Here is a 22,373-nt window from a genome sequence, read left to right as displayed (position 1 = left end):
CTCTGATTCAGGGGTTTTTATTAGCGTGAATAATCTCATTTGTTAACACTCCGTGACCTGATGCTGGAGAGCACTGACTCAACGTACGGCTGTGTCGGGATGATCCTCCAAACAGAATGCTGAGCACACAGCATTCTTGCAGTTCTTTGTAGAAGTTATAGGTAGCAAAGAGCTGTGCTTGCATCCAGATATCATGGAACCACAGACTGGTTTGGGTTGGAAGGAGCCTTAAGATCATCCAGTTCCAACCCCTCTACCATGGGCCACCCAGGGCTCTGTCCAGCCTGGCCTTGAACACTGCCAGGGATGGAGCATTCACCACTTCTCTGGGCAGCCTGTCCCAGTGCCTCACCACCCTCACAGTAAAGAACTTCTTCCTTAGAGCTAACCTGAGCCTCCCCTGTTTAGATTTAAACCCATCACCCATTAAATATTACTCGAATGTTAGCAAAAATGGAGCATGGGATTGACTCGAACGTTCTGGGAGGTGACTTGTTTGAAAAGCAGAGCAGAAAAAGTAAGGTTTGAGGAACGAGCAGATGAGCTTCAGCTGCTAAGCATGTATCTGGGCACCTTTTGTGCTTATGTTCCTGCTCCGTTATCCAGCTTTCCTAGCAGACCGTGTCCTGATTCCTGAACCTGCTCCCCCGGCTGTGTGCCCTTGGGGAGTGCGATCCTGATTTCTGCCGAGCGCTTCCAAATGCTCAAAACCCATTTTCTCTGCTGCTAAAGGTCACCTTCCCTTTCTGTTATGTACAAATTGGATCATTTTGCTTCTTAGCAATTGCAGAAGGGACGTGAGAGGACTTGCTGCTTCCAGACCAAAGTGCTTCCAGACCTTTTGTGAGTGTCTTGGAATCGGCGATTAATTTGAGCGAGCAAAGGCTGTACCATAACACTGTCAGCTAACTTGTAAGTAGCTGGAATTAATATACCAGATATGTGTATCTGACTGGTTTAAGCATTAAAGTAAATGAAGTGCTCATATACTAGGAAAAAACATGTATGGTGCTTTGCTACATAGTGCTAGCTGGAAAAGTAATTCTTTGCAGTCAGAGAACTAACAGAGAAGCTTAAAATACAGAGGTTGAAGAGTCTGGCTTCAAAAGCCAGAGTACCTTAGTGATGGACTGCAGTCTGCAGGGGAGGGAAGTAGCTGCAGAAGCACTTGGATGGAGGGGTTGTGTCCAGCCACGTTAGCTGGCCAGATGTGGCTGCTTAAGGGAAGGGAAAAAGCTCCTGCTACTTAAAAACACGCACACACATCCCCCAAAAGAATATGGGAAAGAATATAAGCTCCTCTGTGAGGACTGCAGTGGAACTTGAGCATGTGCCTGCTTGGAGCTCAGATGGTTTCTTATTTGGGATAGCTTTTATCAGCTGAATTGATGGGATTATTTCCTTCTTAATGTTGTATTCCAGGTTTCTTTGTTGAGACTGGACTGAAGAAAGGGGATTCTGTGTTTGTTGTGCTTGGAAAAAAAGGATTTTGGTGTAAAATTATTCCCCCAGAATATCAATCTAAAAATGAACGGGTGATTCGCTCCTCCTATGAGTGGAATCTGCTGCCGTTCCACCCTGCTTCCTGTAGTTTGTTTTTCTGCTTGAAGTGGAAAACTTTGGTCCTTGTTTTGGGAAGCTCCCTGGTGGTGTTAGGAACTCCAGTGAATTTTGTGTGTTTCTGTAGGCATTTGAAACAGGCCCATAGTGCTGTGGGACACAAGTTAGGCTGTGTTTTACACACACTTGAGCTTCATGGGAGGGAAATGGAAATGCTTGTAGGGAGTGGAAACTGCGCCATGTGTGGAATCATAGAATCACAGAGTGGTTTGGGTTGGAAAGGACCTTAAGATCATCCAGTTCCAACCCCCTGCCATGGGCAGGGACACCTCACACTAAATCATCTCACCCAAGGCTCTGTTCAACCTGGCCTTGAACACTGCCAGGGATGGAGTATTTACCCCTTCTTTGGACAGCTTGTGCCAGTGCCTCACCACCCTCACAGCAAAGAACTTCTTCCTTCTATGTAACCTGAACTTCCCCTGTTTCAGTTTAAACCCATTACCCCTTGTCCTATCACTACAGTCCCTAATGAAGAGTCCCTCCCCAGCATCCTTGTAGCCCCCCTTCAGATACTGGAAGGCTGCTCTGAGGTCTCCACGCAGCCTTCTCTTCTCCAGGCTGAACAGCCCCAACTTTCTCAGCCTGTATTTGAATGTCTTAGCCTGTGTATTGAATGTGCTGTGGGCTGCAGATGTGGGGCAGGTTCCTAGGTGTTCAGTGACCTTGGTAAAGAAAGAAGTAAATACCTTGAGTCTTCTGATGCCGTGCTCTGAGAAGACATCTCATTAGCAGCTGCAGAATTGGGCACCTCAAGTATAACTCCCTTCTCCTCAAGTATAACTCCCTTCTTATACACAGATGTAGCTTTAGGTCCATGGGATATTTGGAAATGTGAGTAGTCCAGCTGCTCTTAAGGGCACTGCCAGTTATGTTTTGTTGCTTCCTTTGTATTCAGGTCAAGGTCTCTTCTGTGTTATTGCAGCACATGGAGGTCCTAATTGGTAGCAGGAGAATTCTTATACAAGCCTATGTAGGCAAAGCAGGAATTTGTTGTTAATTAATGTGAGGGTTGCTTATGAGTGAGGAGACTTTGCTTTTCTGTCAGCTGTTGGAAAAACACTTGTTTGGTGTAGCAGTGAGACCTGTTACAGCATTATCCAGGGCTCAGCCTATGAGTAGTCCTCCCAACACATCGCTAGTGTGTGTTATTCTTCATTCCTATGCTGTACCTGCTTCCAGGCATGGCTGGTCCATACTCTCTACCCTCATTTTCTGGTGAAACTCCCATGGTGAGACCTGCTGTCCTCTTGCCCCAGCCACTCAAAGCATCACATTTTTGTGCTATTTAAAGTAAACGAAGAGTTGAGACTCTTTAAAACACTATGAGATGATGGCAGTGGGACAGAACCATGGCAAAACCAACACACTCCATCAAGAGGGCTTAACTTTGGCTGCATTTTGCTTCTGAGCTGCTGTGTTTGAAGAGGGGGAGAGGAGGGAGCAGCGCAGCAAACTGCTCCCAGCAGAGTTGCTGTGGTGGTTTAAGAACATACCTTCCACAGGTAGTGTTCAGTGCAGCATTTCACTCCTGCTTTGGGCACTTCTGTGCTGGGCAGGCCACAGGTTGCCTGGTGCATTTCCCATAACAAACTGGATTTTAAAGTAAGTAGGGATTTTGCTTTCCTCTGCCTGTGCCATTACTGGGAAGCTGAGATGTTACCATACAGATGTGTCCAACATGACAGTGTTTTCCCACTTACAGCTGGTGTAGTCGTAGGCCTTTAGAAAACTATTTGCTTTCTGGTTTTCACAGTATGTTCTTTAAGTCTTCATTAGAGAATCTTTTAACTATTCTTCTTAGTATCATTTCTGCTGCTGAATTTACTCTCAAGAATTAGGTTGGTTTTCCTCTTGCAGTATCTCAGAAATGGGGCACAAACACTTTTTCCTCCAAGACGGGGATATCTCACTAGGAATTGTGGATTGAGAGCTTTCATCTCGAGGTGAGCGGTTTGGGGCATCTCCAAGTGGCATTGCCTCACCTAAATGCTGATCTCACAACTCTGTGAGATCCACGCATGGAGTCACTCGTCACTTCCATAGCTCACCACCAGTGGGATTAATGCTGTTCTCACTGGAGAAGATGCAGAGCCTCAAATGCTGCTTTAGGTGTTTTTTGAAGGATGAAGAGTAGAAATCAGGCTTCTGGTAGAAATTGTTTCTTGATGTTTTAATTCAGTAGTTTGGTGAATGAAAGAACTTGTTTGAATTGATCATACCTTGAACTTGAGGTGTTTTTCTAGTAATAGTATTCGACTCCTATAGTGCTCTGCCATTATCATAGAATCCCAGCCTGGTTTGGGTTGGAAGGGATCTTAAAGCTCCTCCAGCTCCAACCCCTGCCACAGGCAGGGACCCCTTCCACTAGAGCAGCTTGCTCCAAGCCCCTGTGTCCAACCTGGCCTTGAACACTGCCAGGGATGGGGCAGCCACAGCTTCTCTGGGCACCCTGTGCCAGCGCCTCAGCACCCTCACAGGGAAGAGCTTCTGCCTAAGAGCTCATCTCAGTCTCCCCTCTGGCAGGTTAAAGCCATTCCCCTTGGCCTGTCCCTACATCCCTTGTCCCAAGCCCCTCTCCAGGTTTCTTGCAGCCCCTTTAGGCACTGGAGCTGCTCTCAGGTCTCCCCTTCAGGAGCCTTCTCTTGTCCAGGCTGACCCAGCGCAGCTCTCTCAGCCTGGCTCCAGAGCAGAGCTGCTCCAGCCCTCGCAGCATCTTCATTTAAACATCTTTATTTCAGCCTCCACATACCTAGAAGAGAATTGTAGTGTCAAGAACTCGTGACCTTACCAGTGTGCCTCAAAGAGGTGTGATATTTCACACTGTGATGTGGTTGAGCAAAGGATTCCTGGTGTTGGTAGCAAGAGGCACTGCAGGCACTATGGCATCATCATGTGGAGGGGTTGATGATCATGTCCAAATCAGCAGGACTCAAGTTACTTTTGCTGCTTTCCATCCGAAGTTTTCCTGATAACCATTACGGGGAAACACCAGCCCTGCTGAGAAGATCTTCTTATCATATGGCCTCACTATATATGTCTGTCCTAACAGACATTCTTACTAAGGCCTTTAAGTATTGACACTTAGTTTCCCATTTAAAATACTGATTTATCCTGGAACATTAGAGCTGCCCTGACTTTGTTTAAGGCAGAGAAGTTAATTTGATTGGAGATGGATAAATTGTTTTCTTCATCAGTTTGGTTTTATTGCTCCAAAGCCAAATGGGTTTTTCACTCGCCTGAAGAATGCCAGACCTGAACTGCTGCATTCTTTGCCCCTGGCTGCAGGCATGGAGTAAATATAGCACCTTTGGGTGAGGCCAATCAGCTGAGGATGAATAATCATTCATCTGGCTTTTGTTAGGAATTGAGATGGGGTTTTAAGCTTAATGTTGTAGGACTCTTTTTCTGGAGCTCTTCAAATAGCTTCTGGATAGCTCAGTGGTACTGTCCTGTGTGGAGAGCAGGAGACAAAATTACCTGGTTTTGATAATGCTGCCTACTAGCAGGAAGGCATCTGCTCGTGTATTATTTCCTAATAAATGAGCTGAGTTAACCTGTTTGTCATGAATTCAGGGTTTGGGCAATATAACTATTGCAGTGTACTTTCCTTGGAGGCATTTCTACTGTAGGTGTGGCTGCATGTAACTGCATCCCCTTTTCTCTGAGGGCAAGCTCATCTCAACTCTTGACTCCAGTGAGAGGACAGCTCTGGCTGCGAGGGGTCCCTTGCTTACACCAGTAGGAATGAGTGAGTGCAGTGAGTTGCATCCTTAGCTGTGAGCAGTCTAGACCCGATCTCAGCTGATGGAGCTAACTGATTAACCTCCCTTTTCATCCTTTTCATTGCTCATTCTCTCCTTGGTTCAATCCAACAGTGTTTGAGAACCAGTGCTGTGCCTTGTGTCCTGTTTTGTACATCCTCAGGTACAACATGCTGCACGAAGTAATAGACTCAGCTTTGTGAGGTTTGTCCTTCTTATAGGCAATCTAAAAGTGTAGTCTGAGAGCAAACTTTCCTGCTCCTCCTATGCCTCAGCAAGTGTAAGAGTATAAAAGTCAAAGAACTTTGGCATTTAACCTCTTTTCCTGGTTTCCTGTCATAGAATGACATATAGTCCAAGGGCTACGGAGCACTGGGAGTGTATGCTTCACCTGAAAATACGCCATTCACAGCCAGTGCTCCTTTGAACTCTGCTTTCAAATGGTACCTTGATAATTGGTCTTTTCTAGTTGTAGTATTTTTGTGTATTACAACAGGATGTAAAACTTACTGCTCTCTCTAAACTCTGGTACTTGTTTTCCTTTGCAGAATAAAAGAGTGCAGAGAGGCTGGAGGGACAGGGGAGAGCACGGTACGATGCTGCTGAGAGGAATCTGAGCCACAGAGCATGCTTCGTGCTGCAGGGACCCAGGTACGCTCCAGCCAGCAGAGCACTGTGCACCTCCAGGGAACCAAAGCTGATTGTGCTTGGTACTTATCCCGAGCTAAGGAGGCTGTCTCAGCAGCAGGCCAGAACTCTGCCCTGATTTGATTGTGCCGTCTGAATGGCACTTAGAGTCTGAAACCTCCTAAAATAAAATTACAAATAAATACAATTTTGGGGATGAGCATTGAAAACCTTCATTTAGATGCAGCTCAGTGCTGCCTGCTCATATGCTTATGCTAAAGAAAGATACCCAGGAGGTAAAGATGTGCTGTATGTGATGGAGTCTAGGATCTTTCAGAAGCAGTGCTGTGACCTGGGAGCCATCCCAATCCAGTCACACTGTCTTATAGCTCTGACTAAATGGAAATCAAATGACTGTGAAGTGTTCCTGTGGAACAGAAGTTAACTCTTCTGCGAGCACCAGCTGGCAAGTGGGAGTAGAGAAACAAAGCAAACAGCAGAGAAAAGTAGGAGGGACAATAGTGGCAGTCTGAAAACTGACACATTAGGAGACCAGCATGAAGAATAACAAACTCGTGTCACAGGATGTTTTGCATGGCAACAAGACTCTTGTCTGCAAGTGGACTTTCGTGTAACTGCAGCACTTGCTTCCTGTATGAGATAAAGAGCTGTTGTACTCTGAATGCATTTTAATCTCTCTATCTAAATTGGACTAATAATTAAAAAGAACCAGCTGAAGGAAACAATAGTGAATTCTATTGCTCCTGAAAGTGTTTCCTTTGATTTTGCTGTCAGAGGAATGAGAACAGAAACATGCCTAAAGGAAACAGATTAAAGGTGAACTTTTTCCCCAGGTGCTGAATGCTGTGTACAAACTGCTTTGTCGATGAAGGAAGAAACTGATTGGGAATTGAAAGCACAAACTAGTTTGTGATCCTGTTCAACATGCGCAAAGGGGTGCCAAAGGACCCGGAAATAGCTGACCTCTTCTACAAAGATGATCCTGAAGAAATATTTGTGGGTTTACATGAAATTGGACATGGAAGCTTTGGAGCCGTTTACTTTGTGAGTATAGTTCTTGACCTCCTTTGTGGAAAACAAGGAAGCAGTGCACGTGTGTTTAGAAGGATAACTATATAGTTCCTTAATGTGTAATCCGGTAGAAATGATTCTAAACAGGAGGAGAGGGGTGTGTGTCCTGCCGTTGGGATTGATGACAGTGGGACAGGCACTTCTAGATGTTAGAGTGACATGTTGGTGAAAGTATAATGTTAAATATACTACGTGTGTAAGAGGATGAGGCTGAGGAGCTTGCAATGCATGTTGATCCACTCCATAAGAGGAGCAAGCAGGTTTTTAGATGGAGTAGGGAGGAAGTAGGCAGTGTTTTCCAAAAGCAAACAGTTATGTTTTAGGGTAAAGGTGAAGTAGTGAAGGTGTCACCTTTGGTGTTCTGGAGTTCCTCATGCTTCCAGGGGAAGAGCACGAGGTATGTCAGAGGTCCAGCCTCCCAACAGCTTACAACTGAGAGGCCACTATGGTTAGGCAGAGTACTTGTGATTCCCCAGTGCTTCTCTTCCTCCTTTCCCTGGATGCTTTAACTGGTCCATGCCTTGAACACCTTAGAGCATTTAGCCAGACTGCAGCTTCCTGCAGTACCCTTGCAGCACTGCATCCTCCAAGCCTGATGGTTATTGCAGTTAGTAGTAATCTTACTGTAGTAAGCTTAGAGTAGCCTGTAGTAATCTTAGTGTAGTAACACAGCAATTAGATGCATCACCACTTTCCTGTGATACATCCACACCTCTTTGCCACTGTTTGAAGCTTAAACTTTCTTTCCTGTTGCAGAAAGCATTTGGTATTCAGTAAATTGTTCTTTGGTGTCTTATCCCAGGATCCATTCTTTCACCTGAGGAAGGCGTCCAGCTCTACCCTGCTTTCTACAGGTCAGGCCAGAGCTCTTCCCTGGCACACAGGGATGCTGTCCACCTTTGGTTTGGTTTTCCTCCTTTTAAATGGCTTTTGTAGCCTGTCCTACATCTTGATTCTTATGCATCTTATATATGTAAGGCAGGGGCTGAGAATACGATCTCTGATCATCGTGGTAAGATTACAGGGATCCTGATGTGCTTGGAATCAAAAGAGGAAAATAGGTTAAAAAAAAAACACCTTTGAAGGAACAGGGCTTTGTAAATCATCCGGAACAATGGGAAAGAGACATCAGATGCATATAAAGGGGCAGGGCAAGGATTATTATGCTGTTGCTGCATCTTGTTGCCTTTCTCTTTAGATTGGTACTGACACTAGGAGATACATAGATGCGTATCTTGTCACTGCTGTTGTGGATTAATATGGTTATTCTAGTATAAAGTTCAATGTAAGCTCCATTTTTGCAAGCTGTTTTGTTTTCCTGTGTACTGTTGCCAAGGCTTGGCAAGATGGTTTGGAACTGCCTTTCTTGCTTGGAAGAAATACCTCACATAGCAGAGAGCTAAGAAAAGAATACATGAGTCCTCACAAAGTTTTAAAGCTGATGCTGACTGGCCTTGAAATCAACTAATTTCAGATTTGACTTGAGAAAAAGAGTTTTCCTCAAAGCCAGCCTACTTATATCCATGTTAGGGATACAGAAGAGTGATAAAGCAGATGAGGGCAGTGGAAAGGAGGTTTTGCAAGCGAAATGTGCTTATTTTCTGCCAAGCTTTTCATTAAAGATCTACAAGTATGGCCAAAAGCACTTCAGCAGGTGGATGTTTCTGTCAAGTGTGCTTGTACAGCCCTTCGAGTTATTTCAGCCAAGAGGATCCCAAGCACTTGGTACAGCAGGAACTTCACCCACACCTATGAGAGCATGTAACAGCCAGAAATACTTGGAAATTCCTTTGGAATACCAGCATGAATTCATCTATTTGAGTAAAATGCTCCTGTTCTTTTAGGTGTTGAATCAAGATGGTGAGTGGTTGGGAAGGGTTTTGCCTTATCCAAAAGTGACTTGTTTTCAGCTTTCTCTAACTCATGTGGGGAAGAGTGTGCATTGGCAAGAGTAAATGTGTTAACACCCTCTAGTAATTCCTGAGCTCTCTTGCTTCACCCAACATCATTTTTCTTTGAAGTCACTGTATATCTCATGAAATGTCTTCCATTAAGCCATTCCTTGAAAGTATAATACTCATCCTCTCAAGCAGCTGAAAGAAGGATTTACCACATTTAGCTTCTGTTGTATTCTAAGCCTTTAACTGTCACTAACTTTTTGTCCCCAGTATGGTGACAGGTTGGAGGTACAGGGTTTTCAGCAGCTCTTTAAAGACTAAAACCTTCAAACTTTCTGTCCCTAACATGCAGAAACGAGGGCAGTGCCAATCCAAGCTAGTAGAGCTCATTCTAAAACTGACTTTTCAGCTTCCTGTCACCATCCGTGTATCATCCAGGCTGTAGAAAAGTGTGATGGTAGAGGCATATTCATTGCAAAACTGAGAGCTGGTGAAAGGAAAGTTGCTTCTTTGAACTGAGATAAATCCCATAATGAGGCATCCTCTTGAAACTGAGAAGTCAAATAGCTGTTTAAGAATATCAGTGTTGTATGAGGGTTTTGGATGAAATGGTAGAGATTTTGGTACACCACTTTATTTATTTCCTTGGAAATCTCTTTCCCAAAGGTTTATCTAAAACTGTACTTATTGCAGTTCCAATAAAACTGTGTTTTGCATGTTCTCAGGAGGTGCAATATTGGGCCTTGGTTTGGGTGTCAATAGAGAGGTAGCAAGTGCAGTGAGGGCTGAGGGAGGAGCAGTAGGTATGGACAGATGGGTAAAGTCAGGGAAAAGTGTCCTAATAGCTGGCTGCTGAATCTTGTGGCAAGGAAGATGTCTCTGAAGTGGGGATGCAAACAGCCGGCACTTGCCAAGGCACAGCTCGCTCCATGGGGAGGACAAAAAAGGAAGTCCTTTCAATGTGTTTCTTTCTCCCTTTTCCAGGCTACAAATTCCCACACGAACGAGGTGGTGGCAGTCAAGAAGATGTCCTACAGTGGAAAGCAAACAAATGAGGTAAAGAGGAATAAAGACAATTCTGAATGCAGAAGCTGTTGTCACCATCATGTAAATCTGAACACTGGAATTAGCTGCGCATTTCCTGTGACCATGGCAGGACAGCGTTTTAATGTGGGAGTGTTGCTCTCTTCTGTAGAAAGCATGGGGGGAAAATGAGTTGATGCAGATTTTGACAAGTAGCTCGGTTTAAGGCAGGGAATGGGAATTCAGAATGCTGTTATGATGGTTTATGCAGTAATAATTTCATTACTGAGTGCATTAAGAGCTGCTGGAACCATAGCCACAACTCTCCAGCTGAAATGTTCAGCTGACTTGAAACGCATTTCAGGATCTATGATCTGAAGTTGCATAGACCTTGTATTCAGAATATCAGGCTCACTTCAGCTGTTGCTTGTTAGATGCTCCCCTTATTTTTGTGTTGGATTGCCCTTGTTCAGTCAGACTGTGTTGGCATGCAGTGGAGAATGTGTTTCTTAAGAGCAAACAGGGATGTTTAAATTCATTTTTCCTTGCTTACCTCTTGGTCTCCCACATATGCTGAGGTGTTAACACCCTCTAGTAATTCCTGAGCTCTCTTGCTTCACCCAACATCATTTTTCTTTGAAGCCACTGTATATATCATGAAATGTCTTCCATTAAGCCATTACTTGAAAGTATAGTACTCATCCTCTCAAGACTGTCAGTGGCTTTGTGCTGTGCTATAGAAGGAAGAGAATAGAGGGAGTGAAAGAGTACCATAAGGATGCAGACAACTGATGTACGCTTGTGCTTTTGCAGCTCTGACTCTTACTATCTTCACATTGTCAAATAGTTTTGTGGCTGCTTTTCAGACTGTACTACAGTGTGTAGTGTATGAGTATGTAAGGGGTTAAGCAGAGAATGTATTTATATCTTTCTGCCTTTCTGTTTTACTAGAAATGGCAGGATATCATCAAAGAAGTCAAGTTTCTACAGCAGCTGAAGCACCCCAACACCATAGAGTATAAGGGCTGTTACCTGAAGGAGCATACAGCATGGGTGAGTGATGTGGCATTTGGAGGTCTTCATGAGCAGGAGATGGACAGAACAGCAATCAGATACTCAGCAGACACAGTGGTTTTTGCATGCAGCAGTAGGCATCCCATGCTGCCTGTAGTCCCTTTCATCTGAAGAATCTTCCAGGGAATTGAAAGGGAATATTTAGGTATTTAGGATATGGGAATAAATCCTGGCTTCTCTGAGGCAGGCCTCTGTTCCTGCAGATTAAATAAGTATTATGGGACATCTTTGCAGTATCTCACCACAAACTTGTCAGTGCCTAAGCCTTTACAAGAATGTCTTTACAAGGTGGAATGTTTGGAGCTTTTTATTTTGTTCATCACTTGTTGCATTTCTTGCAACTTCAGGTTTGATTTGCTGCTTCTGTTTGGCAACCACTCAGGTAGTAACTGCTTGGGGGGCAGTGTCTACCCTGTTGTTTAAAAGCATGCTTTTTCTTGCAGCTGGTTATGGAGTACTGTTTAGGATCAGCTTCTGATTTGCTAGAGGGTAAGTTTTATATAGTCTTTGATTTTCTGTTTGCTGGTGCCCCTTCTGAGTATAGTGGGAGGCTGTTTTCTCACAGACTGGTATTGTGCAGATGGTAGAGGCAGTCTGTCTGCACTACTCCGTTCTGCTGCTAGAATGCCTATGTTTGTGATACTGAGGGTAAGCTGAGACTTTCTCAGGAGGCCAGTGCTACGTATAGTTGGCACGCACATTTATGTGTTGTAAAATGAAGGTGTGAATGTATATAACTGTGTTCCTGTAATCTGTGCCTTCGAGATGACTGAACCAGGCTGGCTGTTTTCTGAATACCCATGACAAAAACCTGCAGAGATCACTTTTGTCCTTACCTTGCAGTTTGGAGGAATAATTACAGATGGGTTTATGGAACAAGAAACTGATACGACCTCAAAACTAGAACAGCAGCACCTGCAGAGGAGCAGGGAATCTAAGCCAAACTGGTCCTCTTTGTGAGCCATATCTTTTGTATCAAAGATGTGGTCAGCCAAAGACACGTGCTGGTCATATTTAGGCATATATGGAAGCTTTGGGGCATCTCTTTTATAGCTGGTGTTCCTCATTTTTCTGGTTTTTTGGCTACTGGGGGGAAGCCAGCAGGAAGTTTTCCTTTCTAAGCATCAAATGAGCATTTCAGATACATTGGCAAGCTGCACTTAGCCGTACCTCCTGGTATTAACAGTTGGCCCTAGCAGGAATGTGAAGAAAACCTTGGTTTCCTATGATGTGAAATACACAGGCTGTGATAGACTTGAACTAATGGCCATCAGGAAACTAGTCTGGTGATGATGCTCACCTCCGGCTGCAAACTTGGCAGGGTTTCTTCTCTTTAAAAGCACTTTCTCAATAAAAGATCACTCCTACTTATGACTTTTCTTAATCTTTTTCCCCCTAGTTCACAAGAAACCACTTCAGGAAGTGGAGATTGCTGCCATCACCCATGGTGCCTTGCAGGGGCTGGCCTACCTGCACTCTCATTGCAAGATCCATAGGTGAGCCTAGAGCTTGGTGCTGCTCCATGTCCTTCCATCTTCCCCTCTGGAGTCTGCAAATTGCTCTGCTGTGTTTAAGCAACTTTGGTAAAGGTTGTTCTATCTAAAGTTTCTCTAACAGACAAGTCAGTACTCCTAATGGTAGGGTAGATGTGGAGCTAAAAGCTGTTGTTAAGGAGCGTGGCTGTGTTTGTTTCAGTAACTCCATGTGGCTATATCTTGTGCTGAGTTCTCTTCCATGTTAGCAGTTTTTCTCTGCAGACACTAGGAACAAAGAATATACCTGAATCATGGCAGCAAACACTGACAGGAAAATATCCCCCTCAATTTGCCAAATAAAGAGGAGTGATAAAGCTGGTCTGGTCTCAAAACTAGACATTGTGAGAAGCTTTACATGGGAGTAAGTAAAATTTGATGCTTTTAGAAATCAGTCAATGAAAGCATAAGGAGTAAAACCTCCGTGGGAGAAATTGGAGCACACAGGTAGAAGATTCGTATAGGAGCCTGCTCATGGAGGCAGTTCCCTCATTTGTCTTTCATAAGGGGGTGTTTTTCAGGAGTTTAGCTGTATTTTTTTTGACTGCTATGTCAGTAATGCGGTACCTTGTCATTTTATGGGGTTTGTTAGTTTGTCTTTGGCTTGTTTGGGTTTCTGTCTAATTTGGGGTGTATTGTGAAATGCCTGAGCACCAGGTTAGTGTAATGAGTGGGGAGTCAACACAATGAGGCAACTTGAGACTAATTCATGGGGTTAAAGGCCTCTATAGGCAAGCCTGAGCCAGAGAACTGGTATATCTGAGGCTGAGGGGAGGGATTTCGAGAGACACAAATTGTTTGTCCCTTGTTAGAATAACTATTTGGAGCATATCTACACGTGGTTAGGAAATCATTTTTAAGTGAAACACTAATTGAAATACAAATGCCAATTTATAAAATTAAAATAAGATGATTTTTGAGCAGCCCTTTGCAATACGTGCTCTTATTTGAGCTTGAAAGTACCTGTTCTAGAATATTTTTCATGCTTTCAGAGTGCATTGAATTGTTATTTATAGGAAATGACTCCCTGTATGGACACTGAGAATTGTTTTTTCGCGATGCTCATTAGGACTTTCGGACATGTGTTGTAAATTCAGCTGTTTCACATCCTGAACACTAGCTGTTCTGTATGAGCTGTTCAGAAGCATGCTTACTGCACACTGGAAACAGAGCTGGCTCTTTCTCTTTCAAACTGGAACAAGTTACTTCACTATTGCTGCTTGCAGCATAAGGACAGTCACTGCTAGAAGCACCAAGCACATCTTTCCCATGTAGCAGCTTTCCTTTCAAGGGGTTTCCTGCCTTTTAACTTGTGAAATGGGATGGCAAGTCCTCTCTTTTAGGAAAAGAGGACCATTGAGAGATTCCTAGTTTCCTGGTAGAAGTTATGCCTTAAAAAGGAGAGGTGAGAGAGCCCTTTTCTAGCTTCCTAGTTTGCTCAGCTGCGCTGGTGGGTGCAGCTACAGGGACAAGGTCCAGCAGCACTCAGAAAAGTAAAGTTGAATGAGAAGGGCTCAAAGCTGGCGGCTGGGACAGCTTTGGTCTCCCTGCCCCACAGCAAGGAATGCGAAACGAGGACCTGGAATGGAGGGACACCTTGTGGAGATGCACGACAGAGCAAGGCTCTCAGCTCTCCTGAGCTCAGTTAGCTCTAACGTCACGCTGTGGGATGGCAAAGGATGAGGTTATGTTATGTTTAATTGCAGGCACAAGACAAAGCAAAGTTCACAAGTGTGTGTTTGCTGATACCTAACGTGGCTGCCGAGTCCTTTGTAGATTGCTGTGCAGTGGAGATGGTAGCAAAGGGGATGCCAGTGCTGTGTCTTCTGTACTTTTGAGGTGTTCAGTCTTGCATATACAAGACACCTTTAGCTCTTGTCCTCCAGCAGAAGTGGCAGATGCACAGACCCAAAACATGAAGACATGTCAGGATGTATTTGAGTAGCAATAATTCTTTAATGCTAGTTTTGAATGGGAATGAAGGACTAGAGGTTCTTACTCTGGCTGTGCTGCTGCAATACTGTGAGTACATGTCTGTCCCTGTGGCTCTCTTTGTCCCAGCTTTTCCTATCCTGTGTGCTGCCCTTTGGAGACAAAGGCACCTCACCAGGGTTTGTATTGTGTTAAATTTAAAGTGTCTTTTAGCTAAGCTGTTCTTTCAGTCTACAGTGATACCCAATTTGTGTTTGAGGCACAAATCATCCTGCTTCAGGAGTTGTTTGATAATCCAGCATGGGCTCTTCCTCTGCAGCACATAGACAGCTTTGGTTGCCTTCCCATTTACCCAGTTAGCTCACTTTACACAGGGTCACAGTACAAGTGCATTTGGCAATACACAGTAACTTGCTTGTGATCTTGAGGTCTGTCACTGCTGATAAGTGCCTTTGGTGTTTAAGGATTTAAGTTGAATACCATATTCATATTCATACAAGAAATTAAATTCATCTTCATACCAGATAAGAAAAGCTGATACTTCTCTTGATGTATTGTTTGTATAAAGGTGTTTTAGTTTTGGAAGAGATGGCAAAGAGACATTCCTGACTGTGTGGTGTATACAGCCTGGCTGACAGGAACCCCTTACACGTGTTCCGTTTATGCTGAGGGTCTCCTTTTGCAAAAGCCAGTATCTTTCCCCATGTAAAGACATCTGTGGTGTACCTCATGTGCAGTTGTCCCTTTGGTATTGAAGTGCTGTATCAGGATTATAAGGAGCTATCACTATACTGTGATTTCAGCTGGCAGCGTGTAGGTAACTTGAATTCCTTTAAGCAATCATTTTTCTGTGTCAGATGTTTGGGATATCACTGACAAGTTTGTCTCAGACCTTGGACAGGGTCATTGCCAAGTGCCTTGGAAGTGATGAGTTAACAGTTCTCAGCATTCCATGGGCAGCTAATTTGGAATTATCTCACTCACTGCAGGAATTGACAAACTTCGGGTGCAGAATGTGTTGTGCCTTTTGTATTTTAGTAGTGTCATTCCTGTTGATCTCTGAAAGGTGGGAATTGCCTGAGAGCTCTAGGAACGCTCACACATCATTTGAAAGATGAAAACAACCTCTGGTGCTTGTTGTTTAAGGGGGGATCACAGCTGGGGATTAGGATACAGCTCTCCTGGATCCCAGGTTGAAGCTTCAACCTTGCAACCATGGTTCATCTCTTCCTTCTGCCCTTCTTGGGTACAGCCAGGCTTCCATTCCCCAGATCCCATGTATCTGATTTCTCCAGCTTTCTGTAATATTAGACTTCTGAATATTCTTAGGTTTTTAGGATTGAGAAGAAATCAATGGGTTTCTCTGGGATTGAAAATCTTTGACTTTACTGTAACCAGAAGTATACTTTCCCCTTTTTGTCTTTTAAAGGGATATTAAAGCTGGAAACATTCTTCTAACAGAACCAGGTCAAGTGAAACTAGCTGATTTTGGGTCTGCATCTATAGTCTCCCCTGCCAATTCTTTTGTGGGAACGCCTTACTGGTGAGTCAGCCTTCAGTACTTCACTCCTTTACCAGATCACTCTCCCATTTCCAGTCTTTTCCAACCTGAAAATCGTACCTGGCATCAAAACTTCATTAACAAGCAGATTTCTTAAAATCCCTGTGTCCAGCTCTTCAGGAAGAATGTTCTTCCTCAGGGACCGTAAGTAGAGGCTGTGCAGCACTTTGGAATGGCACCAGTTATTGTTTTGACTGGTATAATGCCATGGGCTTAAAAAATACTAACACGTACCGTAGGTAATGAAACTACGACACGGAGAAAGGGAATCCTGTTAATCTGGCACACTGGATCTACTTGGAATCATAGAATCAGCTGGGTTGGGAAAGACCTTTAAGATCAAGTCCAACCATTTGCCAGCACTGCCAGGCCACCACTAACCCATGGCACTGAAAGCCTTGTCTACATGGTGTGGACGGTGACTGCAGCCCTGCCCTGGGCAGCCTGTTCCAATGCCTGAGCACCCTTTGGGGAAGGAATTGTTCCTCATCTCCAGTCTAAACCTCCCCTGTGCAGTTTGAGGCCGTTTCCTCTTGTCCTATTCCTTATTACTTGGGAGAAGGGACTGACCCCACCTCACTACAACATCCTGTCAGGTAGCTGCAGAGAGCAATAATACTTAAATTGTGTTTGGAAGAAACTTGCTCAAGGGTCACTGCAGTTGCTTGGCATTCCTCACATAGTGGACCAGCATAGCTTTATGCTCCATTTATTTTGTGGCAGATGCCCTGGGCATTGATGGGAGGTCACCAATGGCCCGAGCTCTGAACAAGCCCATTTGGCAGGAAGCCTCCTTCACTGTTGAAGAGTAAAAGTGAAGAGGCTGTATTTTTGCAGCCTGGGCCCCCTGCTTCTTCCTGCCTTCCTCTCCCCTCCATCCCATTATCCTGGACCACTGTATTTCCCCACTGTTCCAGATTTCCCTGTTCCTTCCATAGCTACACTTACAGGCTGCATGTATCTGCTGGAAAATTCTCCTGGTGTGCCAATGGAAAACCCACCATCTCTGGTGAGAGTACGTGTGATGCCTTTAGGATTCTCCCTGCCCTTGCTGTCTGCCTGCAGGTACAATGCCTTTGAAATTGGTCTGGGTCTCCCATGTGCCAGCATGTGCTAACCCCAAGATGGTCAGGCTAGCCTCTTACTTTCCTTTCTTAAACTGCCTCTTGAAAGAGATGCTAGTGCAGGCAAGCCTTGTTCCATTTCATCATGGTTTTACTCAGCTCCCTGCTGGCTCTTTAAGTTCTGCTGAAGATGATGAAACCATCTCATTTGAAGTTATGTGCTGGGACTCACAGTTTGTAACCCCTAACCCCCATGTTTTGCTCTGTGCTTGGTAGGATGGCACCAGAGGTGATCCTTGCGATGGATGAGGGACAGTACGATGGAAAGGTGGATGTCTGGTCTCTTGGGATCACATGTATTGAGTTAGGTGAGTAAATACTTGGCAAAGTTAATACTTGGATAATTCACTGTCTGCTGTATTGGTTAGGAATCCTGAAAAGCCTGAAGATTCTTATTCCTCATAAGTTTGTTTTGGTTTTTCTTCATAAAGCCTGACTTGGGAAGCACTGACAGTTGAGTTAAATCTTTTACTCACTGGCAAATCATGAGCAAGCCACTGCTGCTGTGCTTTAATGTTATCTGGTGTGCTTAGTTATTCCCGGAAAAACTAGAGGATTCTAGTCTTGTATGAGAGGAAGCTGTGGTCTGTATTTTCCAAGCTGGATTTGGAGAAGGGTGTTCCAGCTGTTCTGTCAAGGGCACTGGTGTCCTAAGACCTGTGTGTCACAAGGGCCCTACATTGATTTTTCAATTCCTTTTACTTCCCCACTCTCTGAAACCAAAAATCTTCCATCTCAGCTGAAAGTTTGTGACGTGAATCAACGTGAACAGGTTCTTTACATGAGAAGAAAAGCAGTGCAAAGGGCAAGTGGTAGGCGCTCACACAACCTGAAGCAGATGCAGATGTCAATAGCAGGTATAGAGAGCACATGTGTGCGTTTTCAATTTGACTGTTGACATTGCATGTGCTGAGTAGATTATATTCAGAAATAGGTTTGATATGGATTATACTTAGCAGCAGTACAGCAAGAACTTATTGTGAGGGCAAGTGCACCAAAAATGTTATTTATAAAGGTTTAAGCAGCAGAAATACATATAACAAAGAGGGGAACATATTGTTGACTCCAATATGGATATGGTAACGGTGCAGATGAGTAGTAACTTCCAGTGTTGTTTTATGTGCCAGCACTAGTGCCTTGCTGACACAGTCTGTACTTTGATCTAAAGAATACCAAAATCAGAAGTTTTAAACCTCTGTTCTTCCACATGATGTTTGTGTGTGTGTGGTTCAGGTGTGTTACAGCCTCTCAAGGAGTAAATCACAGTAGTAGAACAGATACTACACTACCCTATGTAGGCACTGAGTCTTGATAGCAGAAGTCCAATGGCTCTTTTCCATCAAGGACCTCAAAGCCATTTTACATAGTTGAGGGGTTTGCTTTTTAATATTACCCTTTTGAGAAGTATTAAACTTCTTCTTTTGAAAGAGCTTTAAACTTTGCCTTTGCGTGAGTCCAAATCTGAATATGGGGTCAGGTAGCAGTGGGAGGAAATGTCTTACTGAGCACCACTTGGCTTTCTTTCAATGCTGATGTCTTAATTTCTTGTGTAGCCAAAAGTAGTGTTTAAAGAAAAGGAAATGTGGTGGTTTGCATGCGTGCTGCAGGTCAAGGACAAGTGATTGCTCTGGCCTGACGTGACCTTAGAAGTCCTGGCGTCGTTGGCTGATGGGCATGACTGACCTTAGATGGGGAAAACCTACCCTTCCCCATTTCTGTGTGAGCTCTGCTGCACCCCTGCAAGGTCAGGGGCTGGTAGGGATGTGGAAGAACTAGGAAGAAGTTTAGTTAGGGGGAGTGGATGACACATCTGGCAAACTGCCCCACGTGCAGGTGACTGCCAACACCAAATAAAAGAGGCAGCTGCTCTTGCTCTTAATTCAGATGCTACAGCAGCGCACCAGAGATCCAGAGGGATTAATACGTACATTTTCTAGCCCTGATGTGCTGTGTGTCTAAGCTCTGTTCTAGTCAGCTTCTGCTGAATTTACCACAGCAGCTCAGGTGCGAAACGTTGCAGTTAAGGTAAAATTTACTGGAAACTTTTCCTTACAATTTACATCCTGTTCTCTTTGGATTTCATCATCCCCTCTTCAAGTGAATAGCAGCTTTCCTGGAGTGGTTGTCCTGGTCTAACCTAGAGTATTAAAATAATTAGTTTAAATGTGATGACAACAGTAATGAACTACTCATTGATTTAGCAATGATACCCTGCTCATACTTCCATATCTTTCTCCTTTTCTTTCCAGACTGCCTTATCACACCTTTCTCTTCTCTTTCCAGCTGAAAGGAAGCCTCCACTTTTCAACATGAATGCAATGAGTGCCTTATATCATATAGCCCAGAACGATTCCCCTACGTTACAGTCAAATGAATGGTAAGAGAGCTATTACCAGATATTCTTTGTTTTACTTCCCTGAAAAAGCTCTGTGACATTCTGCATGATTAAAGTCTGACAAGAAAAGTGTTTGTTGCAGGGTAGCGATTTGACTGTGTTCTCAGAAATGCTCCTGTGTAGGCAGGTTCAATTTTGACCTTCTGTCACTTTGGCTATGCTACAATCCAAATGTGTGGAGGTGTTAATTATGGGGCTGTAGATGCTGTAGGAATTACAGTCTTCTTGGATGCATTAAACCCGCTGTAGCTCAGCATCAGCAAAGTTCCCAGCTGCACAAGATCCCTGACAGAATTGTTAGCATTGTGATGCAGCTGAAATGTGGAGAGAAGGGAAGAGGGATGCAGATTATAGAGGTAATTAGATTTCTTTCTTTTTTTTCAGTGAGTGACTTCAAAAGTCATCAGAGCTCTGTGGCCAGTAAATGCTCCCCATGCTACAGGCTTGGTCCAGAATGGTACAAGAATGCTTTTGTTATTGTGTGGGAACAAAGGGGTTCCCTGATTCCTGTTCTCTGTGCCCAAGAGGGGAATGTAACTATGGAGTGATGCTTGGCAGAGTCTGCACGTGGCTTGAAGCAATAGCTCCTGACGAGGTGTGGAGTTCCCCCAGTTACACTGCTAGGCAGTGAAGCAGCATAATTATTTCATTGCTAATCATTTTCTCAGACCCACTCTGCTTCAGTTTCCTTATTTCATCATCTCTGTTTTGTCCATTCTTCAAGAGTCAAACAACCTGGTCTCACATCAGCACCCATGTTCTGTGCAGAATTTGCAGTGCAGAGTACAGGCATCTTGTGAATACAATGTGAGAATCATACTCTTGATTGCAAGGAGTTTGCTTAGAGTCACCTGTTTGCTCTCTGTGGCTTTGAGAGCACAGGGAATAAGAAGGGTGCCTTTTATGCTCCTTCAGAGTTCAGTGGCACCTAGAGCATCAGTTTTCTTTCTAGTTGGGATAGTACCTCGTATACGGTTTAAAGTCATGTTAAACTAGGTGTTGTAGCAAGGTGCTGTAGTGGGTCAGGGTTACAAGCAGTGGGAAGCTTCTAGGGAATAGAGTGCTAAGGTAACAAACGTGTTTCTGGAGTTACCAACAACTTCAGTGCCATCAATTTTTAAGTAGTCAAAGTCAAATTGAAACCAGTGACTGGTACACACAGTTCCTGCTCGGTTTTCAGTTTGTGGCTGGGGATAATTTGGCGTCCATGGTTGTTTCAACAGTCTTTAACTGGTGAGAGAACTGATGGCATCGACTTACTCGGAGTTTAGAGAAGTCCAGTTGATTTCTCTGCCCTAGAACTTAAGGACAAATCAGTCCAGGTTTTTCTTTTGCTTTGCACTGATAAGTTTGTGTCTGTTCCAGCTCCTGAGCTGCCCTTTCCTTTAGAACTTTTGTTTCCTTTATTTGTTTTGTTTCTTTTTGATTTACAGGTCAGACTCCTTTAGGGGATTTGTTGATTACTGCTTACAGAAAATACCTCAGGAAAGGCCATCATCCACAGATCTCTTACGGGTAACTTTTCATGTCTTTTCCAGAAAGTTGGAAAAAAACCCTGTTTGTCTGCCAAAAGCGTTGTACAGATGGGGAACAAATACTTACCCCTTCCAAAAGAAAGATTGTTTGGTTGGCTTTCAGTTGAATCAAGGGAGTTTTGGGGTCTTCTAAAGTGTATTTTGGGCTGAAGTAACTTTGTTTCCTGACTTTGCCTGTTAGGGCAATCACAGTTGTGTTTATAAGGTGATGCTTGAGTCAAACTACTGGGAAGAGTAGAGGTAGGTTATGTGGTAGAACAGAGACACTCTGAGTGATGAGTTACTTGGGGTAGCAGCCCAACACACTGCTCCTGTTACACCCCAGAGATCTGCAGAGCTTATACCTGTGTTAGAGAGCTTGCAAGCCTCATATGGGATGCTGCTGTGAGTAACAGGGGGTTTTGGCTGAAGGAAGGACCTGTCAGCATGAGGGGATAGAAGGATTTAATCTTGATTCTTATTTTTTAATGTGTTTTCTTCCAAGACAATCCTGTACATACTTTACCTGAAAGTCTTGCCAAGGGCAAGCGGGTCCAGAGCTGTGTTAGTTCAATCTGTCCTGCAGAAGTGAATTCCAGCCAGTAGTCCTCTGTGAAGGCAGGAATGAGGAGTGTGTTTCCTCCTGCCTTGATGAAGGAGGTTTGACCAGCCTCTCTGCTACACTGAGCTGTCATAGGGTGCCCTGAGTTGTGACTGTGCTGCACTATGTGGTCTCTGAAAAAGCAGACAGAAATCAGGGATGAAACTGCAGGTGACCCCATTTGCAAGGCAGAGGGAGTGAGGAAACTAACTTGGTGCAGCCTGTGTGAAAGCCAAGACCCGTTTGGAGCAGTTACACACTTCGGTGTACAGTAATGTAACTACTAACTTGCTAATGTTCCTGTCTATTTATTCTTTAACCCTGCTTACCTTCTCCAGTAAGGAAGAATGTTACTTTTCTCTTGTGTAACAGGCCATGCTTGCTACCAAGCTTATATGTAATTAAGAGTTACTATATTATATATGTAATGTACTACAAGCTTTCTGTGTGGAAGTGATAGAAAACCTAAAAAGTCCTTTTAATTGCTGCTTAAAGTCTAGACTTAACCAGGCTTCACAAGATGCCTGGGCAATAGCAGCTCTTCTGCAGAGCTGGTAGTACTTGGAGCACTGTGTTCCACATGAAGAGAGGATTGAGCTCTTAATAAGGATTTACA

At 44.0% G+C, this 22,373-nt stretch overlaps 1 protein-coding gene across 5 annotated transcripts in view; it reads left to right on the top strand.

Annotated features, from left to right (window-relative positions):
- TAOK3 (TAO kinase 3) overlaps window positions 1–22,373 on the top strand; it is an 88,612-nt gene that overhangs the window by 34,188 nt on the left and 32,051 nt on the right. For 2 of the 5 annotated variants that reach the window (XM_061465808.1, XM_061465806.1), the window contains exons 2-11: window positions 5,933–6,035; window positions 6,866–7,076; window positions 9,986–10,057; window positions 10,976–11,077; window positions 11,542–11,587; window positions 12,498–12,594; window positions 15,992–16,105; window positions 17,464–17,555; window positions 19,531–19,624; window positions 21,076–21,157. In XM_061465808.1, coding sequence (XP_061321792.1) covers window positions 6,957–7,076; window positions 9,986–10,057; window positions 10,976–11,077; window positions 11,542–11,587; window positions 12,498–12,594; window positions 15,992–16,105; window positions 17,464–17,555; window positions 19,531–19,624; window positions 21,076–21,157 — 819 coding nt within the window. In that variant the 5' untranslated portion in view covers window positions 5,933–6,035; window positions 6,866–6,956. Of the gene's footprint in view, window positions 1–5,932; window positions 6,036–6,865; window positions 7,077–9,985; window positions 10,058–10,975; window positions 11,078–11,541; window positions 11,588–12,497; window positions 12,595–15,991; window positions 16,106–17,463; window positions 17,556–19,530; window positions 19,625–20,079; window positions 20,238–21,075; window positions 21,158–22,373 lie in introns of those variants that run through there. The other 3 variants (XM_061465807.1, XM_061465809.1, XM_061465810.1) reach the window with 3 other exon arrangements.

Source organism: Pezoporus flaviventris, unplaced genomic scaffold (genome assembly GCF_033815535.1).
Source record: "Pezoporus flaviventris isolate CSIRO_AGI_PZ_B2104156 unplaced genomic scaffold, CSIRO_AGI_Pfla_v1 ptg000041l, whole genome shotgun sequence".
NCBI classification, from domain to species: Eukaryota; Metazoa; Chordata; class Aves; order Psittaciformes; family Psittacidae; genus Pezoporus; species Pezoporus flaviventris.
The sequence above is the reverse complement of the archived record's forward strand: the minus strand, read 5'-3'. Positions and strand labels throughout refer to the sequence as shown.